General features: G+C 39.8%; 1 protein-coding gene across 5 annotated transcripts in view; it reads left to right on the forward strand.

Annotated features, from left to right (window-relative positions):
* npnta (nephronectin a) overlaps positions 1-16,866 on the forward strand; it is a 64,139-nt gene that overhangs the window by 1,922 nt on the left and 45,351 nt on the right. Inside the window, exons 1-2 of one of the 5 annotated variants that reach the window (XM_088075961.1) lie at positions 331-895; positions 13,189-13,289. In XM_088075961.1, the coding sequence (XP_087932087.1) occupies positions 825-895; positions 13,189-13,289 (172 nt within the window). In that variant the 5' untranslated portion in view covers positions 331-824. Of the gene's footprint in view, positions 1-330; positions 896-13,188; positions 13,290-16,866 lie in introns of those variants that run through there. The other 4 variants (XM_088075962.1, XM_042485952.2, XM_042485953.2 and 1 more) reach the window with 4 other exon arrangements.

Genomic DNA, 16,866 nt, shown 5'->3' on the forward strand with positions numbered 1-16,866 from the left:
GATTTTGCCCCCCCCCCCCCGTGATCTGTCTGTAGCCTGAACCATTATGCAAAAAATATTTCAATCAAAATACCACGTGTTTTTATTTGCAATAATTACAGGTCTAATAAAAGCCTTTCTGTTCGTTCAAGTACTCTGGCAACAGTGTCAAACCACTCATTTAGTATTAGGTGCTGCTTATCTTTTTGTCCTCTCCAAAATTCAGCACCAGTAATTTCCACCGCAATGTCTAAACTGTGTGAGCAACATCTACCTGGGTGGGCGATGCACCTGCGTGCCTCAGCAGGCTACGCAATTAATTAAGGCATTTCCAAAGCATGCGCGGCACGGAGCTGCGTCTGGAGCCTCTTCCTCTGGGCTGTGCAGGTCATCATGTTACATGTAAAGTCCCTCGCGTGCAACTGGCTGGATATCCGGGTTGTTTTGACCGCTGGTTATTTAAAAGACGTTAGAGACGAGGTCTGACTGCAGTGGGTGCTGTTGTTGGTCGGAGAGCCCGCTGACTGAACTTGTGAGGAGAGAGAGGGAGCTGTGCGCTCTCCTCCCGGCAGAGTGCGTCCCGCTCCACACACGCGCACACACATACACACCGGGGTCACTTTCCTTACAAGCAGCGGACTGGTCTCTACTCCCGCACCTCCTTAATATCGCACATGAACATTCAGACGGACGTCAGCAGACATTTCCTACCTGTGCGCCTTCAGCGTGCGTCAAAGAAACTCCGCTGTTTCTTCGTCTAAATTGTTTCCTTCGCGGTTTCCCACCCGGTGATTTTGGATTACGGAGAATAACAAGCAGCGTGGGCGCGCGTAACTCCCGAAATCATGGATTTATGGATAAAGTTGATGTTGTTGTGCAGCTGCTGCTTTGGAGCAAGTGCAGACTTTGATGGCAGGTAAGGGCGCATGGTTCACATTGTCTGCCGGAGCCGATGCTTTTGTTTAACAGCAGAGATTTTGATTAAGAGCGTGCATCACAGTTTCAAGCATTTACAGTCTGATTTTTGCAACCAAAAAAGGCGCCTTTGTTAGAATGGCTGCACACTGAGACATTGTTTTTTAGATCTCCAAACAGCGAATTTTAGGTATGAGTGAAAACATGTTGCTCCTGTGAAATCATGTGCGCTCGCAGTCTTGGCCAATCATCCTAACTTTTATTCTGATGAAAACACCAACAGTCCGAGTGCATCCAAACCTGCGCCTCAGAGCACTCATTCTGCTGTAGTAAGCGTGTGTTCACGTGCAAAAAATCACATCAAGCGGTTCTTGTCTCGTGCAGATATCAGGCTGATTATAAAGTGATGTGACAGCACATTGCCCAGTGCTTCTTGTTCAAACACGAATCAGATGAAGTATGTGGAGACAGAGGTGTGGAGACGTGCCAGACCCCAAAGAATGCATGTGTCCGAGATATCGATCTGCCCATAGGTGCGTCTGACTTAATGAGCATAATGGATGTTTTTTTTTTTTTCTCTGTCTCCTTCCCTTTTATAACCGTGAATCATAAAAGCACGTTGTAATTTGGGCGTAACCTCGTCCCATTCCTTTGAAACAAAAACATTGTGAAAAACTAATTGTACCAGTTATGATAATTGGCAAAATGCTTTGTTCCTTTCTGCTATCACAGTTTAAAGAGGTGTGTTAAATCGACACTATATTTCATTTCTTATTGTGTGCCATATTGAGGTGGATTTCTAGAGCTGAGAATAAAATTGGACTGAAGACCATCCAAACAGTGAGAGTTACACAAACAAGAGCCCTTTCTGCCAAATTTCCTACATCTCCAACAGAGAATGCAGCCCAGTATTGTACTTTATTTCTTCCCATGTATCTCTGTCAGACAGGCTCAGCCCCCAAAGCAGGATCCTCTCTCATGTTTCACTTTTTCAAATGAAAGAAAAAACTTTTGAAGATTATTGGAAGTAATTGTTATTGAAATAGTGTGCATGTATTTCAAAGAGCCATTTCAGACCGACTGCCATTCTACCTGCTTGTTGATAGACTTTGACATCTGGAGGTATATAGCCTTTCCCCTCTTTCAGCTCTTTCAATTCAGTTTTCTTTTGCTGTGTTCAAAAGTATTTCAGAAAAAGTGATCTGGATATCAAAGTAAGAAGTAAAAGTGTGTGAGAGAGGATAAAAGAGAGGGCAGAATTATTACAGAACATTTGAACTGAGCGTTTGTAAGTGCATATCGTTGTTTAAGACTTTTTTTAATCAGCACGGCTAATGTGTGTGTGACAGGCCGTGGTCTGATGAGATGTGCAGGGTTTTAACTTTTATTTCACGCTTGCCTTTGTGTAATGATCATTTACTTTAACCTAGCAGCAGCAGCATATTGTACATTATTAACATCCCTCCTGATGGAGTGCCTTGTCACCATGGCCATAATTTGCCAATTTTTATGGGTATAAACTTGCCTGGGTCCGCGTCTCTGCTTCAATATTAATTCATTGAGAGAATATCCCCTGAGACAGAGCACAAGCAAAAAAGCCATTTATTACCTGGTCTCTCTCACTTATTGCCTTTTAGAGAGCGTTCCTAACAGGCTTATCCATCTACTCCTGAAGGGTCCTTCACGGGCATCATTGGCAAGATCATTTTGTTCTCCCATAGCTGCACATAATGTGCTTACCTGTGAATCTGTTGCTAAAAACATTGTGTGGTGTTGTTGCCACTCTTTTTACCAACCAGGGACTCAAGGACGGCTGACTTCCTGTCATGTAACATAGAAGCCTAAATGAAAGGATATTCTTCTCTAGTGATGTCACTAAATTGTTAAGTCAATCGCAGCCAAGCAGCACATACCAGACCTCCTCAGTAATAATCCAAAGCCGTGGACGGTTGCCAGGTTATGTTGGCGTTGTAATATCAGACCCACATTTGGGCTTTTTAGGGGTTGAAAATGAGTGCGAAAAATGCTGTCCAAGTCACATTTTATGGGTAGCCCAACATTATGAAATTAAAAAATAATGCATTTTATAGTTTTCTCAGTGTTTAACATCAGGCATATGTCCATATGTCAATGTAATTATGAGGAACCGACATCTTTATTATGAGTCACAGAGGAGATTTTAAGTGTAACCTTGTCTTGTGTTTTGTGAGAGTGAACAGTCAGTGAAGTCAGACTCAGCTGACAGTTCAGCATTATCTCACCTATTGAAAACACACACATTCAAGTGCTTTACCTCCGTAAACAAGACGCAAGAACCTTAATACATTCCCAGGCCCCAACAGAAGAGTCAGCACACACACAGTACTTCAGTTTACGACTAACATAACTTCTCTCACTGCTGTTTTGCTGTCATTTTCACTGCAGGACAGTACTTGGGAGTAAGTGGAGACTTTACATTGTATTAAAATAACTGCAACATCAACAATGAAACCTACTACAGCTCAGTCATATAATTTGAAGTATGTGTAATTTAAGTATATTGACATAGACTTTATGCAGCTCTCTTTATACAAAGAAAGAGAGAGAGGAGCAAGAGTTGCAGCAAGGTCAGGTGGCTTGTTGGCAGTCTGCTTCGTAATACACTCACTGTCACTCTGTCATCAGATACTTGTGCATCGCAATGCAATTTAACAGTCCTTCACTAAATACTAGATTTATGATATAATGTTGATTATTGCTAACACTATGTGGGAATTTATTCTGTTGTAGACTATATAGATAATGGAAGCAGCTACTGTGACGTCAGTGTTTGTTTCATGGACTACGGTTTTGAAGCCTTGAGTTTGACGTTTCAGCTATCTCCATCTTTTTTTTTTTTTTTTTTTTTAACCAGAAGGGATAATATTTGGGCGTTGGGCTGGCACTGTGCGAGTGGGTTAAAAACATGAGAAGTCACACTGTCATACTGTGTCATATTACTGTGGTACAACACATGCACAGTAAAATCTGGTCTGCACTTTCCGAAGGACTCAATAGCTGGTGCACTATCAGGAAACATTGGGGAGATTGATCTGTTTCACTGAGGCATCTGCAGTCGGCCTTGAGTCGAAATATGTTTAGAAAGATATGCTTGAGAATAAAAAAATATTGGAAAAAACCCTAATAAAAGACCATATACAAATGATTTCCATATGAAAACATTTGGCTGGCATCCATTTGAACATATACCCAAAAAGTTCTGTGAGTTAAATTGCGCATGTTACATACCCTGTAGCTACCATAGGGTCAAAGAGTGTGCCTCAGTCTTGTTTGAATAGTCTTGATGCTGTGGAGGAGTGAGAGATGGATTTGACTGAGAAGCCAAGGACACTATTGGTAGACAGCCTTTCAGTCAAAATAGTATGCATAACATTTAGCCTTGATAAAAAAAAAAAACCCATGTACAGGTGTCATGATGGGGAAATTAGCTATAGAGACCAAAACCTTTTCTTAGAAAGGTTTATTTCTTCTGTAAAGTTTGGCATTTCAACTATAGACTGTGTAAATAATTGATGTAGCTACCGTGAAGTCACCCATTTGGTTTGTGGACTGCAGTTTTGAAGTTTTGAGTTCGGCATTCTAGCCGTTGCCATTTTGGTTTTTTGGAGCCAAAAGTAACAGTATTTGTCATGAATGTTGAAATTAGCTACAGAGATCAAAACTGTTTTTTTGTACCAGGCTGTAAACATGTTTTTTTCTGCTGTAGAGTTGGGCATTTTATCATATGGGGACTCTCACTTCTGGAGCCAGCCTCAAGTGGCCATTTAAAGAACTACAGTTAGACTTCATTGTTCTGCCATGGAGGCTGCCTCTTAGTTGTACTTTGTAAGGCTGAAGCCACATATGCAGTCTGTGCCTATCTCCCGCTGCAGAAAACCCACTCAGGCTCCATCTTGACATGCCATGCTAGCACTTACAAACATTTCATCCCATTTACAAGAAAACATCCAATAAGCACTTGTATTGCAACACTGAACAGGCTCTTAGCAGTTTGTTTGTAAAGAGTGCACTTACAGTTCTTGACAATATCTACCTCTTGTTCCTTGAGAGGTTGGATGCACTTATCGTAAGTCATTTAGGGTCTACCAAGGCAACATGACATGATATATAAGAAAAAGAGAAGGTATTGCATTATATTGTTAGATGTTTCCAACATTTTTCTCCTCCTAAATGTGATCGAAGTGGACATCTTTCAGCTTTGTGCTCTGCACTGCAGCCTTAAAAATGCCACAGAATTAAATCAACACACATATTCCTGCATTGGAAGTAATAACAAAGAAATTTTTTTGTAGTGTTTATTGTTTTTGCATTGCATTACATCATACTAGGTGTTTTTATTTTTCTGGCCACTTAGTGAATGCCTTTTATCATATCTTCTTTGTATAGAAAAGTGCTTTTTTTATAGGGCCAGCTGATTTTTCAGTTTAAATCCCACACAGTGCTGTGTGTTAATGTGATAGACTTGGCAGTCAGCTTGTGGATCTGGCAGCGCGTGCGGCCGAAGTGCTTCATTAAGACGCCAGACACCTTATGACTCCACAAGCTCATGCCTTCAGCTGAGCCCGGCAGGTCCGAGCAAGTCATTCACACCGAGGTGCTACAAATGCAGCAATCAACATCTATGTGTGTTGGTGAGAGAAATTTGTCACGCTTTGCATGCTTCAGTATGGATTCATGGATGGATGATAGATAGATAGATTAAATTATATACCTTCACGGTCCCAATTATCACGCTACACTCCACTCTGCTCCTCTGAGTGATGGACTGACTACTCTTCACTGTCAGGCAGGGGAGAACAGCCAGCTCTGGATCCATTAGTAAAACAATGGAAGAGGGATGGTGTCCCCATAGTGAATAGTTCTGCTCCTGGAAGAACCTTGTCTGATAGTGTGTGCTTGAGAAGAGGTGTCACATGGCATCCGTGAAGGGTAATAATTATCTGCTTGAGTTCCTTCAAGGCTTAGTGTAATTTAGGATCATTATTCAGAGCCCTGGGGTAATAAATGCAGGTATTATGCTCAAGTCCATTTGATATGCCAGCTTTCTGTTCTGAATATCACTGGGGACAAGATGTATTTGAAAACAATTCTCTTCTTATTTTTGTGCAGTGTCACCCTGTTGTTGATTGAGATTTGTCATAATTTTCAAGCCATAGATGTTTAAAGAAATCAAAAATATGCTTTTGACATTGCTGCAGTGTTGATGTGATGAGTTGGAGAGCTGGCGAATTGTATTAAACCCCCAGTTTCAAGTTTAGAGCGCATTATGGGGCACAACTGCCTCCGGCTAAATTCAGCTTGAAGAGAGGACTGAGACGCACTGAGAACATGAAACTGGATTCCACATTCAGTGTGTGTGTGTGTGTGTGTGTGTGTGTGTGTGTGTGTGTGTGTGTGTGTGTGTATTTTTATATGAGTGTGTATGAGAAAGCATTAGAGGGAAACATTTGATTCAATAATCCAGGACCTGTTGCATCTCATGAGGTTCTTGGCTCCTTACTTCTCCCACAGCACCAAACAGACCTGCCAGACACCTCTCGCCCACCATCCACTGGGAGCCCTGTAGCAGTTCAAACTCTGCTCCTGCTCCTCCTGCTCCTTTGTTTATAGCGTGTGCTCAGAGTCAAATGTCATGCCCTTATGATCCTGACATGTCAAGAAAAGTTAATGTAAAACTTCTTTTTTTTGTTAAAATCCTCGGGGCAAACAAAATATCAGCTTTACCACATTATAATTTCCTGGGAGTAGAAAAATGAGTAAAAAGTTTTATTGCTAAAATAGACCATCGACTTTTCTTGGTACTGATTACTTTGGCTGCCTCATCTGTCTGTCATTTCCATTGTGATAAAATGTTTTCATTTTTATCAACCTCAATCCCTTTTAATACACAAATACAAAAAAATCGGGCTGCAATGAAAAGTTATTGCCATTATTGTTCAATATGCCTTTTATTTTCTTGATTTATGGTTTTGCTCTTCAAAATGTCAGAAAATAGAGAAAGATCTTTGTTTGTCGGAGCACAAGTTGTCATCTATAAATTGCTTGTTTTGTTGGAACAACGCTCAAAAATCCAAATATATTCAATTTACTATCATAGAAAAAAGATAGATAAATAAATAATGACCAACTCGAGATGGCAAATCTCAAGGGGTTTTATTTTAATAAATAAATTTGAAACACATAGAGGACCAAGAGAACCAGTGAATATTCACATTTTAACAGTAGAAGCCAGTTCATTTTTGGCTCTTAACTGGCAAACAAAATGATGGGAATACCAAATGAGGACATTTCGATCACATATCTTTCAAGTACTAAAGTCATACAAGATGAATAAGTTGGCCAGTGATATAAAGTTGAGGCTAATTAGCAGCATAGCCTGTATCAGCTCTCTAAACAACATCTGGCAATCAACACCGTCAGATGTGATTTTCAAAGCAACTCGTGGAAACAAACACTTCCAAAGTGGCTGAAAAAGACAAGCTGGCAGAATTACAAGCAACAATTTCACAAGTTGTTGATTTGTTTTAATGTTGTAAAGAGACAAAATCAGTTTAATTGAGAGATGAAAGAACAAAATTGGTGAAATGGCAGAGTTTCTGGAGCTTAAAAAGAGCTTTTAGTCAAGACCTGTACGGCACAAGATGGGTGAATTTCCAAAGAATGGATAGCGGCTGCTGATAGCACCATGAATTACGCATCTCATACAACTGCTGATTTACAAAATCTGTATTTGCATGTTCTGATTTAGAAAAGGTATTGCACTATTGATGTAGAAGCGCTCAAAGATGTCCATGAAGTTTAGTAGCTTAGAGCAATTTGCCTTTTTTTGTCTGATTGCCATAATCCATGTGGCGAAGTGTAAATATTGCCTTTGCGCCAAAAAACATAAAAGGCAAAACAATGGCAGAGTGAGGAGAAAAGCTATATTTTTAGACTGTGTACAGCAGTTCCTGTTTGATGAGGTGAAGAGGCATACCATGATAATTGGATTGTATGGGCATGACCCCCTTGTAGTTGGAGTTACCACCAATTCTGAGAAGTTAATTTCACTATAACTATGTTGCTTTTAGTGCTGATCTCTGTGAATCCTATGTTATTTTTGCAACGGGGCTCATTTTGCATAAAAGATGCCAATTTTGCATCAAATGTATGCATATGACCTAATTTAAATACTGCAAATAGTAAAAGAGCACTGGGACGCTACTTGCCTAGCAGTGCAGTTTGAAGTGCATTTCACATTTTTTTCTTTTTTTTGCGAATTACACTGTATCTTTGTGAATTCATGCCCTGAGCATGGGCGGATTATGAGACAATGGCCCTGTGGGCACAGATATGCTAAAGGTCCTACTACCTCCTACATAGGAGCAAGACACACAGACTTAATGGTGGTTTCACCTTTTTTTTGTTATTTTGTCTCTTTGTAGTCATACTGCATCTTATTGTTGTTTTGTGTCTTTCTGCAGTTATTTTTGTATCCTTGTGGTAGTTGTACATCTCTCTGGAGTCGTTTTGTGGCTGTTTTGGGTAATTTTGTGCCTTTTTGGGTTGTTTTGTGTCTTGTAGGTATTTTGTGTGTCATTGCTATTTCCTTGCATGTCTTTATTGTCTTTTTATGTTGCTTTGTCATTTTGAGTCCTGATCGTTGCATCTTAATTTGAGTGACATTTTGCAGGTAAAGGCCACAGTGGACTTTGACACAATGGGTCCCCGGGCCTGTGCATGATACGCCTGTTCAGAAATACACCAATGTCCATGAGTGTGTAATAAGTTCAAACCCTGGATGTCAGTCAGTCAGTCATTTTCTGTACTCGCTTGTCCTCGTAAGGGTCACGGGGGGGCTGGAGCCAATCCTAGCTGTCATTGGGTGGAAGGCGGTGTACACCCTGGACAGGTCGCCAGACTATCGCAGGGCCGACACATATAGACAGACAACCATACATGCTCACAGTCACACCTAAGGGCAATTTTAGAATCACCAATCAACCTGAGCTGCATGTCTTTGGACTGTGGGAGGAAGCCGGAGACCCCGGAGAGAACCCACGCAGACACGGGGAGAACATGCAAACTCCGTACAGAAGGGCCCCTGCCCACAGACCGAACCTTGGTCCAACCGGGTTTAACCCTGGATGTATGACTGTTATTATTATTATTTTGTTTTACATTCAGATGGAGCTCTGGAGGTCAAAATATCTATTTAACCCACAGAATCTTTGTAAACTGTTAAATATGACAGTGTTTCTGGTATAGAAAGCTTTTTACTGTGAGTAATTGTGTGCAATGATTACTTTGTAATGTCATATAAGTGCAAAAGAGACCAAAAGGTATTACAAAAGCAGGTGCACCCGTAGCATCATGCCTCCATATTCTAAGAAGATAATTACAGTAAGCACACTGAGGAATACATTCAAGAAGCATGTGTACAAGAATATCAGGCTGGAATCACCAGTTTTAAATATCACTGAAATGTCATGGGAGGTAGTCAGGTGTTTTTTAAAGGTGGCACCATCCTCCAAATCCAGCAGGGATTTTTTTTTTGCCACAGGCAGAGATGGTCTTGTTTTATTAACAAGTTTACAGTATGGAGGGACAGCAGGTGCCGTATTTGTGTGTGTGTGTGTGTGGGTGGGTGCATGTCATTGGTAGAGATAGTGGCATATAAACCTGGCTGCTGTCCAGACCTCTCCTTTTCCTTTCCTTCTCTTTTTGTTCAGTTTCCTTCTCTGTTTCCATAACTAAAGATTTTTAAAACTCTAAATCTTAAGTTTTGTTTATTTTATATTTAAGTGTTAAGTGTTTACTTATTTTTGTGAAGCAGCAACTTAAACTACAACTTCAAAATTTAAGTCAATGCTTAAAGCGTTAATAAAACTTAACAATTTAATATAATGTGAACATAAATTAAGATTGATAGTTATGTTTACTTGCATTTTTCAAGGCAATTAGTTTTGTCATTTTTTTAAAGTGAAACCAACTTTTATTAGATTTTACAGTGTTCCATTTCCTTTTCTGTTTTTTTCGACTCAATTTCCTTTTGTTTCCGTTTTCATTTCATTTGCTTTTCTGTTAGTTTCCTTTAATTCTCTTTAATTTCTTTTTGTTTTGTTTTCTTTTTCCTTTTGTCCTTTTGTTTTCCCTCAGTTCCTTTATTTTGTTTTTCCCCTTTCTAGTTTCCTTTTTTATGTTTGTTTTCTTTTATTCTTCTATCTTTTAAGTTTCCTTTTCTTTTTCATTTCCTTTGCTTTGTTTCCTTTCATTCTCTTCGTTTATTTTTAATTTATTTTCACTCTTTCCTTTATTTTTTCACTCTTTCCTTTTGTCTTCCTGTCATTCACTTTAATTTCTTTGGTTTCCTTTCCTTTCCTTTCCTTTCCTTTCCTTTCCTTTCCTTTCCTTTCCTTTCCTTCATTCTTTTTGTTTCCTTTCATTCTTTTTTATTTCCTTTTGATTCCTCTTCTTTGTTTTAATTTCCCTTTCTTTCCTTTCCTTTTTATTTAATTTCCTTTGTTTTCTTTTAATTTCCCCTTTATTTCGCCCTCTCCTCTCCTCTCCTCTCCTCTCCTCTCCTCTCCTCTCCTCTCCTCTCCTCTCCTCTCTGTGCTTGGAGCTTTTCCCTGCCTGACTGCCTTCCTTGCTTTCCAGGCAGCAGACAAACATTTTCCCTGGATCTGCCACTCTCACTTAGCATCCATTGGGTTTTTTTCCAGCGAGGTGATTGGCAGCGGGGCCAAGCATTAGCATTTCCTCATCTTGGCATAGAGACACTAACAGGCAGGGATAGTGGCAAAGGATGTGCCTTGAATATTGAGCAAGGACCTCCCTCTCTCACCAAGGCACAAAAGAAAGCATCTATTGTGTAAAGGAAGTACATCAAGAGATTTTCTCTTTTGTTTTGTAGCTGGATTACAGTGTTTCCTCTGTGTAACCTGTATAGTTCAGGCCTATGCAAAACTCGCTCAAGACCTCTTATAATGATAATCAAAGAGCAGTCTTAATATACAAGGAGATAGTTTTCTTTATTGTACTATAGAAAAAATCCCCCAGCTTGTTCTTTCCTAGCTTCTGTTTTATTATTCGTTACATTTTAGGTAACATCCCAGAGCTCTCAAAGTATGCTGTGTGGATTTTCATCAGTATCCTTAAATGGACTCATTCCTTCACCCTATTCTCTCCATAAATATGTGGTGAGCCTTGGTACAGATAAAAAGGTAATCCACATGCACTGTCTGCCAAGAAGCTATTTCTCGCTCTGAGCAGAATAGAACATGGTGTAACAAAAACATCCGGCTGTAATTTCTCTTAGACGAATTGCGGTGCTTTGAAAATAACCTATATCTCTATAAACACTGATACCTGCATGTTCTCCCTGTAGCAGGGATGATGTTATCTTCCGCTGTGATGAAAACTGTGTGGTGGATACTTTGTACATGCAGCACAGTGACACATACTCTCAACGTGTAATCGATGGAGATAGGAAACATACTGAATTTACAAGAGCACCAGGCAGTAGCTTCTGATCTGTTTCACAGGAGTTATAATCAACGCTACAGTAATGTGGTCTTCTCAGATCAGAGCGGTGCACAGACTCACACTCATGGCGAAATTTAAATTGGGTTAGGCAGGCTTTCAACACGGGTCTTCAGTTTGACATTGCGCAAACCAACACGATCTGATGTGCTATCAGTTTTATTTTCAAGACGCAAAGATAATCTGCTATAGGGAATCAGTGAAACATCAACCTTCAACACCCTGAGAAAATGTATTTGACTGAATTTTGAAGCAAAAAAGACTAGCATTTCTTGGTCAAGCTTTTGAAATATGACTATTTGCTGCAGTTTTTTGTCTAACAAGATAGTAAAATAAATATCTGTCAGTGGGTAGAAAAAAAAGGCACCTAAAGACACAACACTTTCTCCCAGAAATTATATTGTGGGTTACTAAACTGCTTTTGTTTTGGCAACATATTGCTGCCAGGATTATGTTCAGAGATATTTATTTCAGAAAATGAAATAAATATCTTATCAAATATCATATTCATGCACTGTTTAGTCTTTAGTTGTTTGGGGGCATAGCAGGCATAAAAAGTGCAGGACCTTGATAACTGCAAGTTCATGTTCAGACTCCTGTCCTTGGTTTAGGGAATAAAAGCAGCAGAATGGTTTTTATGAAAAATGTTATTAAAAAATTATGCTGTTATGTTATATGAAATGAAATTAGCTTGGCAATTCCCTCAAAAAATATCTGCTGTTTTTCAAATAGGTGGAGTGTTTCCCACAGAATCAGAAACTGTGGTAGTGGCTGATGATTGATGGCGTTTTTAAAAAAAATTTTTTTAGCGTGTGCCCTTTTTATTATCATTCTGTGCACTTAATTCTAATGTTTTTGTGGGTCCATGAAGGCAACACAGGAGAAACTCATCATGAGTTATTTTTATCCCTCAGCAGCAATTTGAGTTGCTGATAACTGATCAGTTGATCTAGCCAGAGCTGATCAGATCGATGGATGAGAGAAGAAGCAGAGTGCAGAGTGAGTGAATGCAAAATGTTAGACCCAGTATAATGAACGATTATTTTTCAGTTTCACTGCACCAGGTGTTCTTCTGCTCCATCTGTGACAACAGTTCACTCAGTGATCTGAAAGTGTGGTACAGCTAAAAAACATATTTTATATATAGTTCAATATTGCTAGAAAATCTATTTCTGGTGGCAGATGTTTTAATTGTGGCAGTCCGCCACAAATTTACGAATGTGTGGGGAACCCTGAGTTATATATAAAAGGAATTTCTTCGAGAAAAGGATGAAAGAAGTCACTCTGGAATCTGGAAAGGTGTAAAAGGCATTTTCCAGAAATTTCTGATATACTCAAGTGCATTAGAAATTGGGCCCTTTGGTGCTGTTAAAGGTATTATGTACTTAAAAACATTGACACAGATTAGTCAAGTTGAGTTTCATTTAACCCAAAATCACAATTTTCCTCAAAGTGCTTTACAATCTGTACAACATGCAACACTTTCCATTCTTAGACTGTCAATATAGACAAGGAAAACTCCTCAAAGAAGCATTTTATCAGGTAAAAAGAATGGGCTGACTTTTATTTGTGCAAAAGAAAAACTTCACTAGTCTTTTCCCTCAACAGCAGGAAAATGAAATGAATCTTGTGAGTGCTTTGAAGCCTTCCACCAAACAACATTGAAAAGACCCCTGCTTTTCATTTAGACATTTTAATTGGCTGTGAACTAATTATGTCATCCCCTCACAGGTGGCCGCGGCAGATGGCCTCGTCCAACGGCCTGTGTCGATACGGGGCCAGGGTGGACTGCTGCTGGGGATGGACACGCCGATCCTGGGGTCACTGCCAGCGTGAGTACCACCGTGCCTGCTGCCGCTGCTGGGGGCAAAGAGGGCTAACAAGGTTGCGAGGTTTCAAGCTGGGGTCAGAGATGCTATTAGAGATGGGAGATGGTGCAGCGCAATCACAGTTACCAGAGGCTCGGGGAAACACACACATGCACGTTGTCACGACAGAAACACAAACAGCTAATTGAGCATCACACTTGGGACAATCTTTGAGTAAAGATTGATTGTAATGGCTGGTTGGACTGGAGGAAAGGCTGACATTTGTATTCACACTGCGGGTGGCCATAATGAGGGAGACTGTGACTGCAGGTGGACACGTTCAAGGGTAGATGGGAGATTGATTATAAATTGCTACTGTGCAAAAACAAGTTAGCTAACACCACCAGAACAAGCGGTGTGAGTACAGTCCATGGTGTATTCAGGTGCACAGACCTCAGCTCATCTTTATATTCAGCAGCAACACTTAGAGGATTCAGAGGATGAGTACTGTCATGACCACACGCCTGTGTCACATGAACTGTATGAAATATTAACACGTCACATTTCCAGCATATTTACATTGTGTAAAGACCCTCTGTGCTCTTCTGTAATGCTACCCAGGGAGGTGTGAATACACTAACATGGGTCTCTGATCTGGCCAGTTGCCTCATGAATGTCAAAACCTCTGCATGGCTTGGTGCCTCTGCTGGTGTAGCTGCTGCTTTATGCGGAGGTTTAATCAGGAAGGGTTAGCACATAAATAGTCCTTTTCCACAGCAGGAACTTCCCTAAACTTGAAGGAATAGACAGACATTTTTGGAATCTACTTATGGTTTCCTTCAAAAATAATGAATAAGAAAACCAATAGCTTACTAGTGTCATATCTGAGTGGTGAATATAAAGCTACAGCTAGCAGTTAATTAGCTTAGCACAAAGACTGGATATAGGGAGATGAATAGCCTGGCTCTGTTCAATGGTGAACATTATAAGATAACCGACAGGCCATGCTAGCTGTTTCTAGCAGAGATGTATTAAGAGATCTGGATAAAGTATTGCAGGCAGTACACTGTTCATTCCTAAAAAAAGTTTCTCAGTGGCATATGAAGACAAAAAACTGTTGAGCCGAGCTGCTAACTTCCTGGTTCAGCATTTCGCTAGCTTGAATGGGAATAAAATAATCAAATCATGTGTCTCTTCTAGATTTATGAAATCTCGGACCAAATAGATGAAATCCTGATTGCAAAACAAATCATTTAGCATGGGTTATGATGCTCAAAAAAATGTATCCACTGATTTACAATCCCTCTCCCAATATAAGCTTATGGGTAAAAGTCTTTTTGGGCCCTATGGCATCACATGAAAGACCTGTATGGTGTAATTCCACCTTTTGCCAACGTGTAAAATTGGCTTCATGCCTTGCGCTGTTCACAGCGGCTTGGTTTTATGCTAGGCTAAGCTAATTGGCTGTGAGCGGTGGCTTCATACGGTATGCAGAAATAGAGTGGTATCAGTCTTCTCACTGTAACTCTTGGCAAGACAGGGGTAAAAGCTACAGTAGGTAACTTAAATTATCGAATATGACAAAGGGTTTTATTCAGTTACTTACACTATGTCCTGACGGTAGCACATGAGGCAGATTATCTTATTAAATCGGGCTTTACTGCCTCCTCATAGTGCTCGTAATGGCATTTGCAAGAATCATTAAAACAACCAATCAGAGCAGAGGCGACTCTAACGCAGCTGTCTGCCACTGGGCCAAAAAACCATTATAAACTTTAAGCATAGTGCAGATCAGAGGTCTGAGAGAGCACTACACCTCTGTATCTCGGCCTGGCTCTGTTTTAGGCTTTGGAAAATATAGTGCGGGATGGGAAGCTTTGGCGAATCACAGGCCTTTTCCTGAGAGAGCAACTGTCAATCATGCAGATTACTTCTAGTGAACTGTGGTTAAACTGTTTACATAGGCAACACAGATCAAATATATGTCAAGACTCTGTCATTGCTTTGCCTTAAATGTTTTCAGAAACATGCTTTACTGTTTAGCTGCAAAATTAGAAAATTTGCTTTGGCTAGTGGGTGGTACTGTGTTTCCGTTTAATTGCCCAATCACAAACTTTATTATTTTACACGTCAAAACGACACTAAAATATTTTTTCTGAAATATTTGAGGCAAGACATAGGCAATAACAATAAAAGTGTTTCTGATTCATATTTGATCAGCGCTGCTCAGTTTGACAGTTTTACTGCAGTTCACAAGCAGTGATTCACATGATTGATGGCTGCGCTGTCTGGAAATGACCTGCGATTTGCCAAAGTCTCCTTTCGCAGGCTAGATTCTCCAAAGCCTGAAAACACTGCCAAGTGGCTGCAGTCTTGTGTTCTCTCAGACCTCTGACTTACAGTATGTTTAAAGTTTATGTGGATTTTTTTGCCTTAAGACAAGGAAACTAATTGCCTACCCCAGCTTTAAGTTTATTTTCTTGTAAAATGACTGCTTCAGTATCTACCCATTGTCAAAGGTTCCAGTTTTGTTTCAACCGCTCTTTGCGTTCCTGAAATTCATCTCTGCTCAGAAGTTGATACTGAAGTTTAAAATTCTCTCAACCAACGTGAGAAAGTTTGTCATTGATCCATTTTGTTGTTGGCACTGGAGATGCCAATTTTCTTTCCTCAGACCTGTAGCTTTCACACTCTCCTCTAATTTTGGATGTTTTCAATCCACTTTTGAAATTCTTTCTCTCTTTGTTGACATACATTTATCCATTTCAAATTCACATAAAAGTGAAAGAAAATCAATATCAGTCTTCTAATATTTTCTGTCCCTCAACTGCGCTTGTCTACCAGGAAGCGCATAAAAATGATGTCTGCCCCCTTTTGAATCAGTGTTTCCAAAGTTGCTGCTGCCTTGTCAATTTTTATCAAGCACAGTGGAAACATAAAGCAGAACCAAGGACTAGTAGGCTCTTAAAATGTGAGGTTATTGGCAGCTTCATGTTACGGGTTGTTGAGTTCCTGCTGTGAAAAAGACCACAAGAGGTTCATAACACTGCATGTTGGTTTTGGCAACATATTTATAGCTTGGTAAAATAATGTTTTTTAATCCACTCATTTTGTGTTTTTCATTGCTAAAATGATCGCATTTTAATTATGTTCTCATGCTGAAGCTCATCATGCCATGCCAGAACTGACCCTTTGTTTAATTTTGCATTTACTGTGTATGTTTTTTTTTGTTTGTTTTGTTTTGTGGGAAATATGTCACACACTGCTTGCTGGGGCCCAAGGTCTGTGCTGCTGCAGTTAAAAGATTTCTTTTATTCGCTGGGTTTAGCAGCTATTTTTCTCTCCAATTTCATGTAAAAGTGGCAGAGTGCCATCTTTTCACTTGATGTTGGAGTACGCTGCAAGATTTCTTATTTTCTTCTGGAGAACACAAACAGTATTACTTGAGTTCGCGACCTCAGTGTTTTGTATTCCTTTTTGCTCAGCCAGATTAACCTAAGGTCTTTGCAAGACAAATCTGCTTTTTATCCACCTCTCGCTTCATCTCTATTAGAAACAGAATATGATAATTTTATTCTTACATAAACACTTGGAGTCAGAA

This window comes from Plectropomus leopardus, chromosome 3 (assembly GCF_026936395.1).
Source record: "Plectropomus leopardus strain MGB_pleo_1.0 chromosome 3, ASM2693639v1, whole genome shotgun sequence".
NCBI lineage: Eukaryota > Metazoa > Chordata > Actinopteri > Perciformes > Serranidae > Plectropomus > Plectropomus leopardus.